Source organism: Genypterus blacodes, unplaced genomic scaffold (assembly GCF_046128005.1).
Source record: "Genypterus blacodes isolate CSIRO-AG114 ecotype Tasmania unplaced genomic scaffold, CSIRO-AGI_Gbla_v1 ptg000055l_1, whole genome shotgun sequence".
NCBI lineage: Eukaryota > Metazoa > Chordata > Actinopteri > Ophidiiformes > Ophidiidae > Genypterus > Genypterus blacodes.
The window spans coordinates 641133-658748 of record NW_027466867.1 but is presented as its reverse complement, the minus strand read 5'-3'; the positions used below and the strand labels follow the sequence as shown (position 1 = coordinate 658748).

General features: G+C 53.3%; 1 protein-coding gene across 1 annotated transcript in view; it reads right to left on the bottom strand.

Moving 5' to 3' along the window:
• Window positions 1-16964, bottom strand: part of ntn2 (netrin 2) — a 31757-nt gene extending 14793 nt beyond the window's left edge. Inside the window, exons 1-2 of the mRNA XM_076151480.1 lie at window positions 16751-16964; window positions 8233-9519 (exon numbers count right to left, since the gene is read on the bottom strand). Coding sequence (XP_076007595.1) covers window positions 8233-9280 — 1048 coding nt within the window. The 5' untranslated portion in view covers window positions 9281-9519; window positions 16751-16964. The remainder of the gene's footprint in view (window positions 1-8232; window positions 9520-16750) is intronic.
• Window positions 16965-17616: the final 652 nt, after the last annotated feature.

Here is a 17616-nt window from a genome sequence, read left to right as displayed (position 1 = left end):
CTTTGGTTTGACCTCTCTCGCTTGACCTTTGACCTTTGAGAACGCTCCAAAGTTGGGGGAAGAACCTTCTGGTGAGACATTGGCAACATGTTTGATCAAATGTGTGTGTGTGTGTGTGTGAGACACCATCACCTCCCAAACAGTGTGGGAGGGGGGCAATGTGAGACAGAACACGCCAAGTTCAAGTGTGTGTGTGTGTGTGTGTGTGTGGAGGGGGACAAAGTGGGGGGGGTTTGCGATTATGATCAAACGTCTCAAACACACACACAGCTGTGAGCACTTGTGTCCATTAACACCTTGTAGGGGAACATGAAAGCGACGGAGCAACTCTCCCCCCCCAAGCCTCAAACACCGGCGGTCTCTCTCTCTCTCTCTCTCTCTCTCTCTCTCTCTCTCTCTCTCTCTCTCCCTCTCTCTCTCTCTCTCTTGGCATCTTCTCGATTTACTGGCCTGCTGCAACGAGATCGCCCGGGCAAAGTCTTAAATACAGAGAGGATACGTTCAAGTGTGGAGAATGTCTGGCCAGTTCCAGAATTTAACCTTTTTAAATGATCGAACATGTGTAGCGGGAGGGGGGGGGATGTGTGTGTGTGTGTGTGTGTGTGTGTGGAGGGGGCACACGGCTTTAAGAACAGCCAGACTTTTTCCTGACCGACGGGGAATGAGAGAGAGAAAGAATTACTGTCTGGCAGTCGTTTGCTATCGGGGACCCGAGAAAAGAATGAATGAAAGTGAGAAATAAGAGGAGGTGACGAAGGAGACATATGTGTGTGTGTGTGTGTGTGTGTGTGTCTGTGTGCGTTTAACTCCAAGGAGCTCCAGCTGCCATGAAGATCTTGGAATGTTTATGGGTTTGTTTTGAAGTTCTCACACACTCGAGCGCCAACAACCACCCAAGTGACACTCAGCAGGTATAACTGAGCGCTGCTGAGGCCGTGTTTCAAATTCATTAACACGTCAAAACAACTCTGAGGGGCGTTCAAGAGCGCCGAGGAGGGCGAGCAGACGGGAGGGGGAAAACGTGGCGCTCGGAACCAAACGCAGGTCGGCCTCCAAGACGTCGGGGGCGCGTAAATCTAGTTTACAGTGGTTGCCATGGAAATTGAGCAACAAACACAAAAGCGGGACGAGGATAAAAGCGAGACAGGAGGGAGAGGAGGAGGAAGAGGAGGAAGAGTCAGGATCAGAAACGAAAGGCGGGGGAACATGAGGAGGAGGAACGGCGCCCGGAGCGTCTGGGGTTCAGCTATAATACATCAAGCGTGTGTGACAAATATATCGCAAACCCTCGTTCGCACCATATGTCGGGGGGAGAGAGAGAGGGAACCTGGGAGCCAAACCGGAGAGCCCGGCCAATCGATCCTGGACGACCTGTGTGGCTAAAATTGGTCCTTGAAAGTTGGAGGGCGGCCGCTCTGCCTGCGCCTCCTCTCCCCTCCTGGCCCAGGCCTCCGTCCAGACCTGCTGCAGCCCCCCCGCCCCCCCTGCTATGTGGGCCCCTGCCATCTTGTGTGTGTGTGTGTGTTTGGGCTGAGTTCCGCCTGGCTGCTCCTGCCACCTGCTCAGGGCACCGGGGGGAACACCCGGTTAATTAGCTCCTCATTAGAGCCAAGGAGGAGTAGAGTGTGGACAAACACACACTCTCTCTCTCTCTCACACACACACACACACACACACACACACACACACGCAGGCCACTACATGCAGAGAAAGTATCCGCCCGCAAACGACAGAGGATACGCTGAAGTCAAGCAGAAGTGAGGCTGACACAGATGTAAACACTGGCGAGCATCAAGCTGAGAGGAAGATTTAAACGCCATAAAGCAGCCCGGGAGCTTCCTCTCCTCCTCTCCTCCTCTCCTCCTCTCTTCCTCTCTCTCGTGCACACATCACTCAGCTCTGACACCACGTCTCAGTCCCCCCTTTAGCCCCCCCTCCCCCTCCTCTGCGGTTAACCTCACGCCGTGGGCTTAAGAGCCGGCTCTCTGCAGCCCTTTTGAACCGAGGGTCCCCTTAATTCCATCTCCCTCTCCCTCTCCCTCCCTTTCCCTCCCTCTCTTCATTCTCTCTCTCGTCTCGTCCCTCTTCTTCTGCTCTCTGGATGGCATCGCACAGGGGAAAGATTTTAACCAGATTAGGCTGGAGGGTTGCCAGGTTGGGAGGGGAGGGGGCCTGCCTGGTGTCGGCTCTGTCTCTCTCTCTCTCTCTCTCTCTCTCTCTCTCTCTCTCTCTCTCTCTCTCTCACTGGTCCACTTCACTTCCCCACATCTAAACATTGTTATCTCTGCGCCGACTTCGCCTCCCGTCTGTCTGCGTCTGCTGCACTTTTTCCAGATGCAGAAGAAGAAGAAGCAGACGGCTGCTGCTGTGCAACTAAACTATCATGGCGGCTGAAGTAAAAACACAAGATTTACTTTCCCCTCCCGTCTGACACTTGGCATACACAACCACAAGGTTCACTCAGGGGGATCTGTGTGTGTGTGTGTGTGTGTGAGTGTGTGGTTGCTGTAGAAATAGAAAGTGGCAGATGGAACATATTGTGTAAATCTCTGTGATGAATCCTGAGCTGAAGGAAATTCACGCTGTGCCTGTTACAACTTGGATTCTTCTCCAATTAATGACATCATATGTTCAACCATGACGTAATCCCCGTCATCAGGTTGAAATTGGCTTTGCTGGACCAACGATTGCGTCTTGTTACAGCTTTAACTCCGTCTGTGTGTGTGTGTGTACGTCTCACTGCAAATACTCGACAAATCTATAGACTGATCACACTGAGTGTATACAGGACGGGCTCAGGTACATAACATTACAGCGCCTCACATGTGCTTCTCACCCGCCTGCTTTGTAAAGCCTCCAGCTCCGGGGCGTTGAAGTGTTTTGGAGTGTGTGGAGTGAACAGCAGAAGTGGGTTGACGGCTCCCGGTGGAGCTGCTCCATAAGGAGGGAGTGATAGACGGAGGAAGAGAGACTTTACAGACTAAACTGCTCCACATTTCCACTCACATACTGTAACAGACGTCGACACACACACACACACGCACACACACTCTTGCGCTCCGTTGACAGTGTGTCAGCCATAGACGGCAACAAACCACAGCTTCAGCCAGTCAAAGCAGAGCCGAGCCGACAGATAGCTGCAGTCGCTCTGAGCGGCTCGTATCCGCAGCCTCTGGATCTCGCCGCCGCCGCCGCCACCGCCGCCCCTGCTGCTGCTGCTGCTGGTGGCGGCGAGAGGCCAGAGACCGCATATTTGCTCAGGCAGCAGAGCACAGAGGATATAACGGCGTCAGAAGTTAGCAAAACAGAATTCAGTGACAGGCAAGAGAATCTCCTTTGTCAGCGAAAAATAGAGAAATGAAATTAAGGAGAAGAAGAAGAGGTAGCAGCGCAGGGAAACAACTTCCAGGCGGCGAGTTAATCTGATGCCGGGCTGGGGGGGTTACACTGGCGCTGGGAGGAAGAGGAGGAAGAGGAGGCTGATGGTGATGGGCACCTCAGCCGGTGATTGTTACCATCTGTGAGGGGGGAGAGAGGCGATGAAGAGCGGGGAGAGCGTGGGCACAACGCAGCCGTTTGCTTTGGCAACCACGATGAACAGCAACATCTCCACTCGCAACTACTAGATTACATGTGGCTCTCACGCACACACACACACGCACACACACACACACACACACACGCACACGCACACGCACACGCACACACGTGCACACACACACACACACACACACTTGGCCCCCGGGGCGGCCACGGAGCATTTCCCAGAGATCCAACAACTTAACCCGGCTGACATTAAACGCTGTCATCTGACACTTCTGCCGTCCCTAACATTGTTTCACCACCGTCTCCTGCTCGCCAGAGAACCTTCACGGGTGTGTGGCTCCACGAAACAAAACACACACACACACACGCACACATACACACTTCGATTCCCTGCTTTTGGCTGATGGAAACCTTTTGCGGGTTTGGCCGAAGACCAAGGAGTAAAGTTACGAGCGATCAAACCGAGGAGGAGTGGTGTTGCTCGACTGTTGTCACAGCAAAATAAAAGGGATCGCTCTCGTTTCGAGCGTTTGAAACCCACACACACAGGCACACTGTACACACACTCACACACACACGTTGGCCTCATTGTGCCTCGGTCTCACGCAAAACCCCCAAAGGCATCATTTCATACAGCCGTTGATTTTAGAACAACATTCCTGGGCTGTGTAATTATTTGAAAGCACAGGGGGGTTCATGTCCAAATCCACCACCACCCCCCCTATACACACACACACACACACACACACACACACACACACACACACACACACCGCAAACAGCAGACACACATCCCCGCCTCATTTAGGTGTCACGCCTTGTAAGTAATAGAAGAGCGGGGGTCCCTGCTCGCCTGGAGGTGGGACGGAGCGAGAGGTTCCTTTAAAGTCAATTAGCGAAAGTGGAACCACGGCACGTAGGCGCGCTGACATGGAGGCGGCTCTGGATTCTTTCACCATCACCAGAGCGGCGGTGGCGGTGTGTATTTAGCATCACATCAAGCTTCATATTTGTGCTAATTTGGGGCAAATCAGAGAATATTGAAGAAATTCGGAAAATATTGACCGCGCAGTCAACGTTTTGGAAAACTAGAGAATATCATTTTAGCTGTCTAGCTCCTTTGTCGTCCAAGATATCAGCTTTTAACGTTTTCTAGAGACAGAGCGGCATTTCATCTGACCATAGAGGGAAAACACGCCAAAGCTCAAGTCGTCAAAAGCCGTAAAATGTGACACACACACACACACAGAGAGAGAGAAAGTTTGTGCTTCTGTGTTCTTCAGAGTTTCCCCCACTTGGTACAAAAGATCTGCAGGTTTATTCTGAGCTCGGTTCCAGAGCATGTGTTCCTGGCTGGCCTCTTCCTCTCCGACACACACACACACACACACACTCATACACACACACTGACGCTTACACCTCTGCTGGATCACGCTGCTCTCTCCCTGAGAAACCCATCTGTCAGCGCTCCCCTATGAGTCCAGCTAATAGTTTCCCAAAAAACAGAGGAGGCATCGTTCACCAAAACCTCCCACCCCCGCCAACGCCACGCCAACGCCGCGCCGTGTTTGTGTTCTTCTTCTGTTTATAATATCCAAACACAAACACGCCATCCAGTCACGTCTCTTATATAAGAGGTAGCGACTCTGTTCCATGCTTTTCCTTGGATGTAATGAGGCTCCGGCATGAATACTTACGCCGGTGATTGATGTCATTTCAAAGGAAACTCCCGTTCTTGAGCAGGAACAGAATATCGCTCTTTCCCCTCTGGACCCCATATGTCAAATTTAGGATTAAGAATATTCAACGCCGCGCCCCGACGCCGCAGCGGAGCAGGAACACCCGCCACTGTTACCGACCGCAGCTCACCTGCACCTCTGAGGGATCAGGGCCGAGCGGCGGCTCCCAGCAGAACTTCCCCTGACCTCCGGGCTATGAATGAGTCCCAGTGTGCCCGGCGAGCGAGGCTGCCGGGGCTGGGCCCATTAGCGATGGATGGTGTCTCCGTCCAGAAAGAGGAAAGAGGAAGCGGCTGGAGTATGGAGCAGCTTGGTACCGCGGGGCCAAGACGGCGAGAGGCTCGTCCAAGAGCAGAGAGCCGCCGCCGCCGCACCACCATGAATTACCATCTAGTCAGGATGTCACCTCGCGGTGGAGGCCATAAGAGGCCTCTTCGCTTTTCAGAGCAACTCTGGCAGGCTCCATTACGGGATGATAAACCGTCTCACATTTTTATATCAACATTCGATATTTGCGCGAAGGAATGGAGCTGAAAGAAGACGCCAATCAGGACCAGCAAGCAAACATCTCTCATCCATCTGTTCCCTTATTCTGTCCCGTGGCTCAAACTTACAGCAGATAAATCATAACTTTTTCCATCATGTCTCCCGCAATATACACACACACACACACACACACACACACACACACACACACACACTCCTTTAACAAGGCTGCCCCCTCTGACTGCTGGAGCGAGGATCTGTAAACCCAACGTCTCCAGGCAGGATTCATAGTGAGGGAGGCGGCATATGGGTGTGTGTGTGTGTGTGTGTGTGTGTGTGTATGTTTTGTGTCTTCAGAGAGTGCCAGAGCCTGCCAAGACCCCAGACAGTAATCTCAGCTCTTAGTACGCCGCATGTCAAACATTATAACAGGCCGTTTAGGGACAGCGAGGCGCGAGTCAGGACTGAGACGAGTGAGAGTTGAACCCTTGCTCTCCATCCGAGGAGATTGGCGAAGATTGTCGGTATTGATTTGTTTCTACGTGCGCCCACTCCATCTACAAAGGCCCGTGACCTCAGCCCCGCCCTCCTCCCGACCCAAACACTATCTGATGGTGTGCCTCAGGGCTCACGTCACGGCCCGCTGTCGTTTCTCACGCTGAGAAATCAACAAAAGGGCGGAGACGCTTTAAGAATGGGGTTTAATATACGTGAGGGAGGATGTTTAAAGGTTCTCCTGCCGTTTTTTGGAAGCGAGTGGACTGGAACAAAGCTGTAAAGAGACGTTGTGAACTCGGATCGCCAAGTTTGTGATGTTCCCGATGTGGGATCAGGTATAAAGTGCGGCGCTTTTAACTGCCCCTGAATCCACCGTGGCATTACGTCATCAGGGTTGGCCGGTGCAGGCGCATGGAAGTGGCATGTTGATCCCACTGAGGGGAGACGGACGGAGAGTGATGGCAGGCGGGATTTTTTTGGGAACGGCTACCAGGCACTGGAAAAGACGGTGTGTGTGTGTGTGTGTGGAAGTATGAGCGCTGAGGGACTTAACAGGATATTGTTGCGGAAGGGTTATATGTGTGTGTGTGTGTGTGTGTGTGTACGGGGGTGTGGAGGATAGACGAGAAGCCAACACGGTTGAGTTGGCATTGGCGGTTTCTAAGCGAAGGAGGGTTGGAACGGTAGGATGTCCTTGGCCCGTCCAATGCCCCAGCGTCCTCCGTCCTCCGGCTCCGTCCCTCTCTGGCCCCTCCCCTTTAAACAGATCTGGCACTGTTCAACGCTAAACTTGACCTCAGGCAAAGCTCACTGGGCAATTACGACACCTTAGAAAAATATACACCATTTTCAGCCTTCTACTCCTGTTTTCCCTCTCTCTCTCTCTCTCTCTCTCTCTCTCTCTCTCTCTCTCTCTCTCTCTCTCTCTCTCTGGCTGTAATTTCATTCCATGGTGAAGAGGTTAACGGGCGGCGGTTTCTAATACGGGTTCTCCTACGCTAACCCAAACGGGCCTGAGAAGCGTCCTGCGTCTACGTCCTTTTATAGCAGCGAGGAACGCCGGGCGAAATGATGGAGGGAGCGAATTCCTGCTTTAAACACATTACAGTGAAAAAGAGTTTGGAGTTCTCGTAAAAAGCCTCAAACCAAACACAAAGCTAATCCATTTACACTAACAAGGAGTCCCAGAAATTGCTATAATTCCGCTTGGCGTGCGTTCACAGCGAGGCCGGGCGACCTTCTGGAGGTAGAACAGGCGGCCGCTGCCAAATAACATTCTTGGATGACTAAGCTGCGTTCGACGTGCCAGTGACTCCAGCGGGTGTCATCCACTGTTTAGACTTACTTGTGAGGAAAGAGTGTGTGTGTGTGTGTGTGTTCAGGGTTATGAGTTTGTGGAGTGCAAACAGTAAATACATAGAGGATGATGGGAAACGCTGGTGCCGCCCAACGTCCGACACCAAAACTTAATCCTGTATTGTTCTGGCGACGCCCTGAATGATCTGAGTGGTGGTCAGGGGCAGGTCATCTTCTTCTCTCAGGACCCTCTCTCTCTCTCTCTCTCTCTCTCTCTCTCTCTCTCTCGCTCGCCCTGTGTATTATCTGCTGGGCTGACTGTCACATCCCGAAAAGTTCACCCGTATTTCCAAAATATTCCCTAATTCACCGGCGCTCAAGCCTCCGTTTCCCTGCTTTCCCCTCCTTTAGGAATGCTGAGATGCGTTCAGGAGCCTCTCACAGGGGCAATAACGCTTCCTTCACTCATAGGGAAGGAACAGAAAAGAGCAAATGTGGCATAAACACAATAATCTTGCCTCTTCATCACCTGAGCTCCGAAAGCAATTCTATGAGAGTTGCGACGATGATGTGACGTTTTAATCTCCAATCTCAGATGTGAGAGCAAACTTTTGGATGAGTTACAGAAATGGAAACAGAGCAAAGAAGCAGAGAGGGAAAAACTTACGCAGGCACTCGTTGGCCTCGCGGGCGCTGGCCCTCTGCCACGGCCGGTCATAGTGGAAAGGTTTGCAGCGGTCACACTCGGGTCCTTCTGTGTTGTGTTTGCAGTCGCACACCAGCTTCCCGTGCTTGTCCTTCAGGCAGCGCGAGGCGTGTCCGTTACATTTACACCTCCCGCCCACCTGGAAGTCGCCCACCGCGTAGAAATACGCCGGCAGCGTGGCAGCTGCAGACGCCGCAGCGGGGTCGTCGTCCCTGACCCCGCTGTTGCTTCCCAACCCCAGGTCTCGGGGAAGCTGGGGCCGGCTGAAGACCACGCGGATATCGGTGACCGTCACCCAGTCCTGCAGGACGGGACTGTTGTCAAAGTCTTTCCCAGAGGGACGGCCGTCTAGCGTGCTGAAAGCGATGAGTCCTCCTGAGAGAGGGTGCAGGTCCGTGTGGCCGTCCGTGCAAAGAGCCTCCTGTTCATTTTGTTTGGTGATGGCCGCCTTATTGGGCCGGTTGTACATGCGGCGGCACTGTGAGGAGTAGAACTGGTACGGCACCCAGGTCTTGCCGTAGTCCATGCTCTTGTAAATGGCCAGAGACTCCGGTCGCGGCGAGCAGAACTGCAGGCTGACATACGTGATCTCAAACTTCTTACCCAGCGAGAGCGTGAGGGTCACGTTGTGCGGCGACGTGTTCAGATTCTCCGACTGCCAGCAGGTGAGGTTGTGGGCCGAGTTGAGGTCGGTGAGGTAGGAAGCCGGGCGGGCGCGGCGAGGGTCGGCCGCGTCGCAGATTTGGCACGTACGCACGGAGGGCCGGTCGTCTCCTCTCTCCACCACGCTGCAGGAGCGGGACGGCGGCCGGCCGCAGATGCTGGACACCGCCACCTCCTTGCCAAAGGCGGCGTTGATGAACTCTGGGATGCAGCGGCAGGCGGCGCCCATGTCGTCGTAACAAGGGTCCTGGGGCGTCTGCTGGCCCGCGAAGGGATTGACGCTGTGGGCAGAGGCTGAGACGGCCAGAAGGCACAAGCTCAGCAGGAACCTCCAGGGCTCCCACATCCTGCTCAGAGGGCCTGTGTGTGAACGTGTGTGTGTGTGTGTGGACCGACGTATCTTTATGTGTGTGTGTGTGTGTGTGCGAGCAGAGTGAGTGTGTCTTTATATGTGGGGTATGTGCTGGGTCCGCATGAGTGTGTGTGTGTGTGTGTGTGTGTGTGTGTGTGTGTGACTGTGTGCTTTTCTCAGTGGGATGAAAGCGTCTGAGCTCGCTGACCCTTCACTTCTGCCCGATGCCTTTCCTGTAAAAGACAGACACAAAAACACAAAGGTCAGCGTCGCAGGCTTACGTTTACCATATAAGGACGTAGACTTAGACTTCACACCAGTCTGCAGCTGCACAGCACAATTATAAGTCAATGTTTTCATGACTTAAAGCTTGACAAAGCAGCAGACAGCCAGAGGATGTGACCATTTAAAGAGAAGCAGCGTCCTGGATTTCAATGGCAGCTGCTTGTTCGGTGCTTCGGGTCAGAACGGGCCAAACGTTCTGGTTCTGCTTCAGCGGCGTGGCAGAAGTCACCCTATAATCGCTGGATATGAAGCAAAGCAGCGGACCGCACCATGGCCAAACCAAACCAAAGCAGGCACTTAGGAGAGAAACCAGTTTATACACACAAGGACGCGTTCATGTACGGGATGTTTTAGTGTGAATTGGGGAAAAAATTGCGCGTGGAAGCGTCTGGAAAGGTGGGAATGATGTCGGTGAGGCTGTCGGGAAGATTTGACGGCTGCCTGAGGATCCCTAGAGGAAGAACAGAGGCCAAGAGACGCCAATCAAGCCTCTCTGAGTCTCCAGGGTCAAGATGGTACCTGGATGACATCATTCTTATAGAGCTCACAGCCAGACACAGGGGCCTCTTGCTCGCCCAGAGACAGAAGAGAGAGAGGGGGACGTGCTGTGTACACCCCCGGGGCTTTTCCTCCACTTAATCCCTTCTTATTCCCTGGGTGTCAAAACCAGAACCCCCCCCCCCAGACCCCGACCCTCTTCACCAGGTATATATTAAATTATAGACTCCTCCTCCTCCCCCTCCTCCTCCTCTCTCTTTCTTGCGCTCCCATAATACAGCATCCCTCTTCGTGGCGGTAGAACAAAAGGTCGCCTCTGTGTCCACTTTAGTCGAGCGAGGAGAGAGAGAGAGAGAGGGGGGGGGGGGCAGCAGACGGATTTTGAAGGGAGTCGGAAAAACAAAAAAAGTTCTGTTCTTTTCTTGTGTGAGGGTCCAAAGCTAGCAACCCTCTGAAGGAAGCAGAGAAAGAGAGAAAGAGCCCAGCCGCCTGGTAAATAGGTCCACTCTTCTCTGCTCAAGTGCCTCAAACCAGCCATTTGGCCTCCTCTCAAGCCTGGGTAGGGTGTGTGTGTGTGTGTGTGTGTAGCAGAAAGACAGTGGCAGGAAATAAAACAACGCAGCTTTTGCCAAATGAAGTGTTTGGAAATGGATTGCAGGGGATTACGTCGCCTCACAGCTGATTTGGCAACGAGACGAGTTTAGGACGGACGAGGGCGTCGCTCAATGCCAAGCAGGCCGAGGGCGAGGAGGTGAGAGCGGGCGGGGGTTCACGGGCCGGGCCGCTCCATCAAAAAGGGTTGGCGGGTGACGGCGAGGCGGCCAGCGGGGAAGAAGAGGAGACGAAGAGACGGCAGATAGGATTAGAAACTCATTACTATGATCCAGGCCAGAGAAAATGGAGGAAAAGGTGCAGGGAGAGACGAAGAGAGAGAGGGGGGAGAAGTTGGAGGAACGGAGAGATGGAAGGAAAGAGTTTGACATAAACAGGAAGATGAGAAACATGGAGTGAAAGGGAGGAGGAGGAAGAGGAGGAGAAGAGAAACACACACACACACACAGGGAGGGAGAGGAACGGTGAGGGGTGTGACAGTGATAAAGCAGGGATGACTGGAGGGAGGGCGAGCGAGGACAGAGATGAATGGAAGCAGTAGGAGAGAGAGAGGGAAAATGACAGTGAGATGGAGGGAGGGACATAAAAAATGAGAGAGAGAGAGAGAGATTAAGGTGGAGGACTGCATCGGTGTGTGTGTGTGTGTGTGTGTGTGTCTGGACTTTTCTGGATGACTAAATATGGTACGGTCCGCACGCCGCCGGGCCTGCTGGGAGATTCTTCCAGGGGTTTGGGGGGCTGTCAGGCAGATGAGCACGTAGGTTAAACAAGAGAGGGAACACGCCGGTTTAACTCCACGCAAGTTTACACACACAGAGACACACACACGCCCACACACACAGCGTTAATCTGCTCTGCGTTAAAACCACAATCAAAGAGTCAAACCGGCTCCAGGTTGTGTGAAATCTCCCTCCTCAGCAGGAATAAAGGCTGGAAACTGATTTCTTCAAACGCCGTAACTAAGCATATGTAGATCGATTTACCCAACATGCACTGCTTCTTCGCCTCCTAATCCGATTAAGCAACTCCACATTTCTGCCCTTGAACGCAGCACAACTTCATTTTGCAGCACAATGCGCACACAAACACACAGCTTTGATTTATTTGGTGGCGGGCCAATCGTACATTTTTGTCTTTAATGTTAGATTTGACCCTCTGGCACACACACACACACACACACACACACACACACACACACACACACACACACACACACACACTGCACCATCTGTTATGTATGGCAGCTAAACAGTGATTTCCAAGTGAAGGTCTGCCTGGAGTGAAGCGGTACAAGCCGTCGCTGCCAGTTCATTACTGTGACATTCCTCTGTGGATTAAGACAAATACACTTGCGTGGACATGCCACAGTCCCCACTGGCCAACGAACTGCAGCGTTAAGTCATTTTCCCATTTTCCGGCATTCCGAGATGCAAATGGCATGATGAAGACGATTTACTGGAAGTGTGGATGGGAATTAGAGATGGGAATCAGCAGCAGCGGCCCAATTACAGAAGATAGAGGAAGAGAGAGAGAGAGAGAGAGGGAGAGAGGCAGGAAGGAGGAGGAAGCTGACAGGGGTGGTCTCTGGCAGAGACATTCCGGGGAACGTTTTTTCAGCTTCTCCCCTGTCACCGGGAGATCATCCCATGTTGAGTTGTCTCTCTTTCAAGCGTGGGCTCCTCTGTCAGAGTTCACAGATTAGGAAAACAGAAGTCGCTGAGAGGCGGAGAGGCTTTATTTGGCTTGGGTGTGGAGGGGCGGGGGGAGGGGGGGCCGGGGGGACGGGGAGACGGACACCAGGAGGGACGGGAGGAGGGACAGCTGAGACACTTTGGTATCGTACTGTTAAATCCCTGGTGAGACCATTAGTGAGCGCCCGGGACCGTGGAGGACTTTTTAATAGGCTGACAACAGAGCGACCTCGGCTCTCATTATCATTACAGAGAGACGCAGCGTGACACACACACACACACACACACACACACACACACACACACACACACACACGGAGAAAGAGAGAGAGAGACAGAGAGAGAGAGAGGAGCGAGGGGGAGAGAGGGGTTCTCTATCTCCACCTTTCTCATGCTTTTGATAAGCAAACAAGCACGTCCGGATCAATCAACATGATTGGCAGATGTCCACCTGATGATGGTGTGTGTGTGTGTGTGTGTGTGTGAGTTGTGATTCTCCATGTCTCCTCGCTGGGATTCATTAAGCGTTGAGCTGAGGGCAGGAGGGGGTCAGACTCTCACAGCTGAGGGTGTAATTAACCGAGCGGGGGGGTCGCTGACAAAGTTTAGAGCCCACTTAGGTTCGCTCAGTTCCCAGGTGTGGAGAGGGAGGGGGAGAAGGAGGGAGGGAGGGAGGGAGGGAGGGAGGGAGGGAAAGAGCGAGGGAAAGAGCGAGAGAGGGAGGGAGGGAGGGAGAGAGAGAACGCCCAGTGGAGGAATGCAGCAGCTTCTGTGGCCCCCGAGTCCGACAGCGGTTCTTTGAATCAACAGAACCCGATCCAGAACTGAACAGGAGGAAAGAGAGAGAGCGAGAGAGAGAGAGAGAGAGAGAGAGAGAGAGAGAGAGAGAGATACAGGGGGAGGGAGAGAGGGGGGGGCGCTAGGTGGAACATGAGGTCAGGCGAGTTCTCACAGAGTCCAACAGGAAGTCGTGCTCGGGCTACCGCTGCATTTTCACGTATACGCCCGACCAACAAAGACGCTGATGGGACGAGTTCTGGTGTGTGTGCCTGTGTGTGTGTTTCTGTTAATGGAGTGTTGTGTGAGGTGTGTGTGCTGGGAGGAGAACGGAAAGATGCACATCCCATAATACTGGATAGGAGGCAACATGTCAGGCGTCAGAGGCTGGCGTGTAACACAACCTCACATTGAGTTAAAGCAAAAACCAGGAGACAACAAGAGACATCTGGGATCGGATCCCACTGGAACCACAACTGAGGATTGATCCATAATATGGAATAATGTTGGAAGCTGTCATGGAGAAGAGTAGGAACGTATGTTGTGGTGCGGCAGCGGCTTCCTCGCTAAAACGCAGACGCCACTTCGGCCTTATAGCCGAAGCGCGAAGACGAGGGCGAGGAAGAGTCCAGGTGAAGGGTGGGAGGAGAGAGAGAGTGTGGGGTCGAGACGGAGGGTGAGGTTCCTCCAGTCGGACGTTCTTCCCACGGGCCTCTTTCGCACCGCTGCTCGGGAGCGGCGGTTGCGGTTGGAGGGCGGAGGTCCAGAGGGGAGAGAGAGAGGGAGAGAGGGAGGGGAAGAGAGAGAGAGAGGGGGGGTGAGGGAGAGGGAGAAAAAAGGCAGGTGAGGCGGCGTTCCTCATTCCTGGGTACGGGAGGAAGTGGCTCGTTTTGGAGGGATGGAAGGATTTCAGGAGAGGAGAGGAGAGGAGAGGAGAGGAGAGGAGAGGAGAGGAGAGGTGAGGTGAGCGCCTTCAAGGCTCTTTTGAAGGCGCTGGCTGCGGTAGGCAGAGCCGCGGTTTCCCCCCCTGAAAAAAGCCCCCCTGACAGGAAAGTGCTCTCTCTCTCTCTCTCTCTCTCTCTCTCTCTCTCTCTCTCTCTCTCTCTCTCTCTCTCTCTCTCTCTCTCTCTCTCCCCACAGCCAAAAGCTAAGGGCTCACTTTGAACTTGCGGGTGAAAAAAACCCCACAAATCATTTTATTAAGTAGTTGGAGTCCTCACAAGGTCACACACATTAGGCTTAAAAACACACTGCTTGCTGATGGACACACACACACACACACACACACACACACACACAGAGGTGTGCCCTGGTCCATGTGTAAAGAGGCATTAAAGGCTCGTGACCCCTCAGACTCTTTCCCCTCCTCTCTATCTCCTCACTCTCCCCTCACCATGGCGACCATCGGGGAGCTGACGGAGGGGTCATCGGGGTAAAGACCCTTACGGCCTGTCCCCTGATGTAAACATGTCAGCCGCTCCAGCCGTTTTACGACCGTCGCCTATTTTACAGGTGTGTGTGTGTGTGTGTGTGTGTGGATGGGACCAGGACAGGAAGCTGACAAACGGTTGTCATAGCGAGCGAGAGCCAAAACAGGCAACCAGATCCCTGTCAGTGTGTAAACAAACTGGTTTCTCGGTTGAAAATAGGCGATCAGGCTTTTGTTTTACAACCTGGCAACCCAATTATTCTTATTATTGGCGGAATAAAGCGTCACCGCCGTGTTCATACCTGAACACTTCTATCATCACAGAGGACCCCTGCTGGGCCTGTTAAACAAGGTGAGCACACCTATAGGTGCTAAGTGGGTACAGACACACACACACACACACACACACACACACACACAGAGAAAGACCTCACACACACATACAGTACATGCGCATCTGGTGGAAATGTGTGTGGCGGACAGATGCGGCCCTGGCGGGGAGCAGGGAGTGGTGGGATCAAGCATGTGTATCCTCCTCACACACACACACACACACACACACACACACACAGGGGCATGCGAGGTGTCACGGCGACGAGTTGCAGGTATTTCAACAGGAAGGGTTAACGAGTACACACACACACATTCAAAAGCCTCATTTTCACCTCTGAAACGGAGCAGATTTCCCTCCCGCTCCCTGTGTGTGTGTGTGTGTGTGTGTGTGTGTGTGTGTCTAAATGTGGTACTTCATCACTCCAAATCCGTCTCCCGGCCTAAATATAAATATATGTCAAGGATGGAAATAATCCAGGAAGGAAAGAACGTGATTCAGTGTGAAGACGGAGTGTATTCATGCACATTAAATTCCAGCGTTCTCGGGGTCAGGAGCAAATCAAGGCATCCGTCTCCCGTGTAAGGAAAGTTGGACTGGAGTGTGTTCTGTGTGATGGAGTGCCACGGCTCAGCCAGTGTGGTAGCTCCTGACAAATCGCCACAATATGAGAGGTAATAACTCTCAGCAGCACGGCTCCAGGGGGGCGAGCGAGGGGCGGGCGGGCGGCTCTAATTTGTTAATCAGCTCGTGTCGTATGGTTGAGAAATGACAAACGCAGAGGAGAGAGAGAGAGAGAGAGAGAGGGAGAGAGAGAGAGAGAGAGAGAGAGAGAGAGAGGAGTGGGGAGACATTTCTTTCCCCCGCCAAGCCGCCGCTGCAGCTGAGGAGAAGCACATCAGACGTGTTGATGTTAGTCGGGAAGGAAACGGCCTGCGTCCACGTGTGTGTGTGTGCCTCGTAAAACACACACACAGAAACTCCACGAAACATGTTAGTGACCCTCACAAAGGTCAAGAGAGAGAGAGGTCAGAGGTCACCAACCTGCTTCCTTCAGCCACACAGTGAGGGTGTGTGTGAGGGTGTGTGTGAGAGTGTGTGTGAGGGTGTGTGTGAGCTTAATGAAGCAACAGGGGGAAGTAGGTCAAGACAACAGAGGCGACAGACTTGAACTCTAGTGGAGCGGCGCAGATAAGAGATCAGTGCGGGACTCAGGCTCTCTGCTGCGGGCTTGTTGCTGCTTGAACATGACGCCTGGAGGAGGTGGAGCTCACACACACACACACACACACACACACTCTCTCTCTCTGTTTCCTGTCACACCTTACATATCACACTCAAGAATCAAAGCTTAAGCTGTGTTTTCATTCCTTCTTTTGTCAGTAAATATAAAAGAAGCATAATATTAGAAGTGACGGAACCCTTGAGCAAGGCAGGACGCGCTTTGTTTGCTATGGCATCCGCGCTTCTTGGCCCCGGTACCGGGTCGCTATCGAACCCTCCGCCGGCTCCGGAGCTTCTTCCCCCCGCAGCCCCTGACACCTGTCTGCGGGGTCCGCCGCTCGGATCCCTGCGCGCCCCGGGGATCCAGCGGCACCGGGACCCCCTCACGACCCCGCAGCGGGTAACACAGCCGGCGACAGTCGTTGCTTTCGTGTTAAACAACCGGCAGGTAACCGGAGGAACGCCGGTGTACGCGGGGAAGCCGGTGGTTCGGCTCCTATGAGGGGAACAAGCTGTGCGTAATGCGGGAGAGATGAACGCGCTCTCCGCCAAAACGCGCACGCTGGATGTCATGGAAACACAAGAATCAAGCGGAAGCTCTCGGCGGGATCACTCACCCCGGCGCCTCTGGGTGCCTGCTCCCTGCCGCTACATTCACAAGTCCTCCGGTGAGAGAAATCCACAGCAATCAGCCGGTAAAAGAGGCTCCTCGGTTAGAACGATTCAGCTTCCCAGGCGCGTCAGAGAGAGAGTGTGTGTGTTGTGCGTGTGTGTGTCGGCTTCCTCACACTCGCCTCGTTAGCTCGATTAAGGGACGCGCAGAGGGAGAGAGAGAGGGAAAGTGTGTGTGTGTGTGTTTCTTGAGAGAGGGGACAGCAGCAGCAGGAGGAGGAGGAAGAGGAGGAGGAGGAGGAGGAAGAGGAGGAGGTCCAGGCCGCTGCACCCATCCGCGCTGCGCAGCACCAAGTGAGAGCCACCCAGTGCATCCATGGGCAGGCTACTCCCCGTTACAATCAAACCCAGATTGTTTGTGTGTGTGTGTGTGTGTGTGTGAGAGAGAGAGAGAGAGAGAGGGGGGGGGAGAGAGAGAGAGAGAGAGAGAGAGAGAGAGAGAGAGAGAGAGAGAGAGAGAGAGAGAGAGAGATCTGTTTCCTCTGTATTTAGTCAAGTTTTCGTTTCCCCTCTTAATTTTGTTTCGTCGCCCTGTAGCCAAAATAACGCACAAACCAAAATAAACTCTTAAACAAACTAGCCCCTCCTCCTCCTCCCCAAACACACACACACACACACACACACACACACACACACACGGAGCCACGGGGCGTTTGGAGGAAACGGCGCAGTAACAATCAGTCAGTAAAGCGGCGGAGGTATTTGTTGTAAATGTGAGAACGGTGTGTGTGTGTGTGTGTGTGTGTGTGTGTGTGTGTGTGTTTGTGCAGCCATATGGAGGTCGTAACCAGAACCTGTGGAAACACACCGC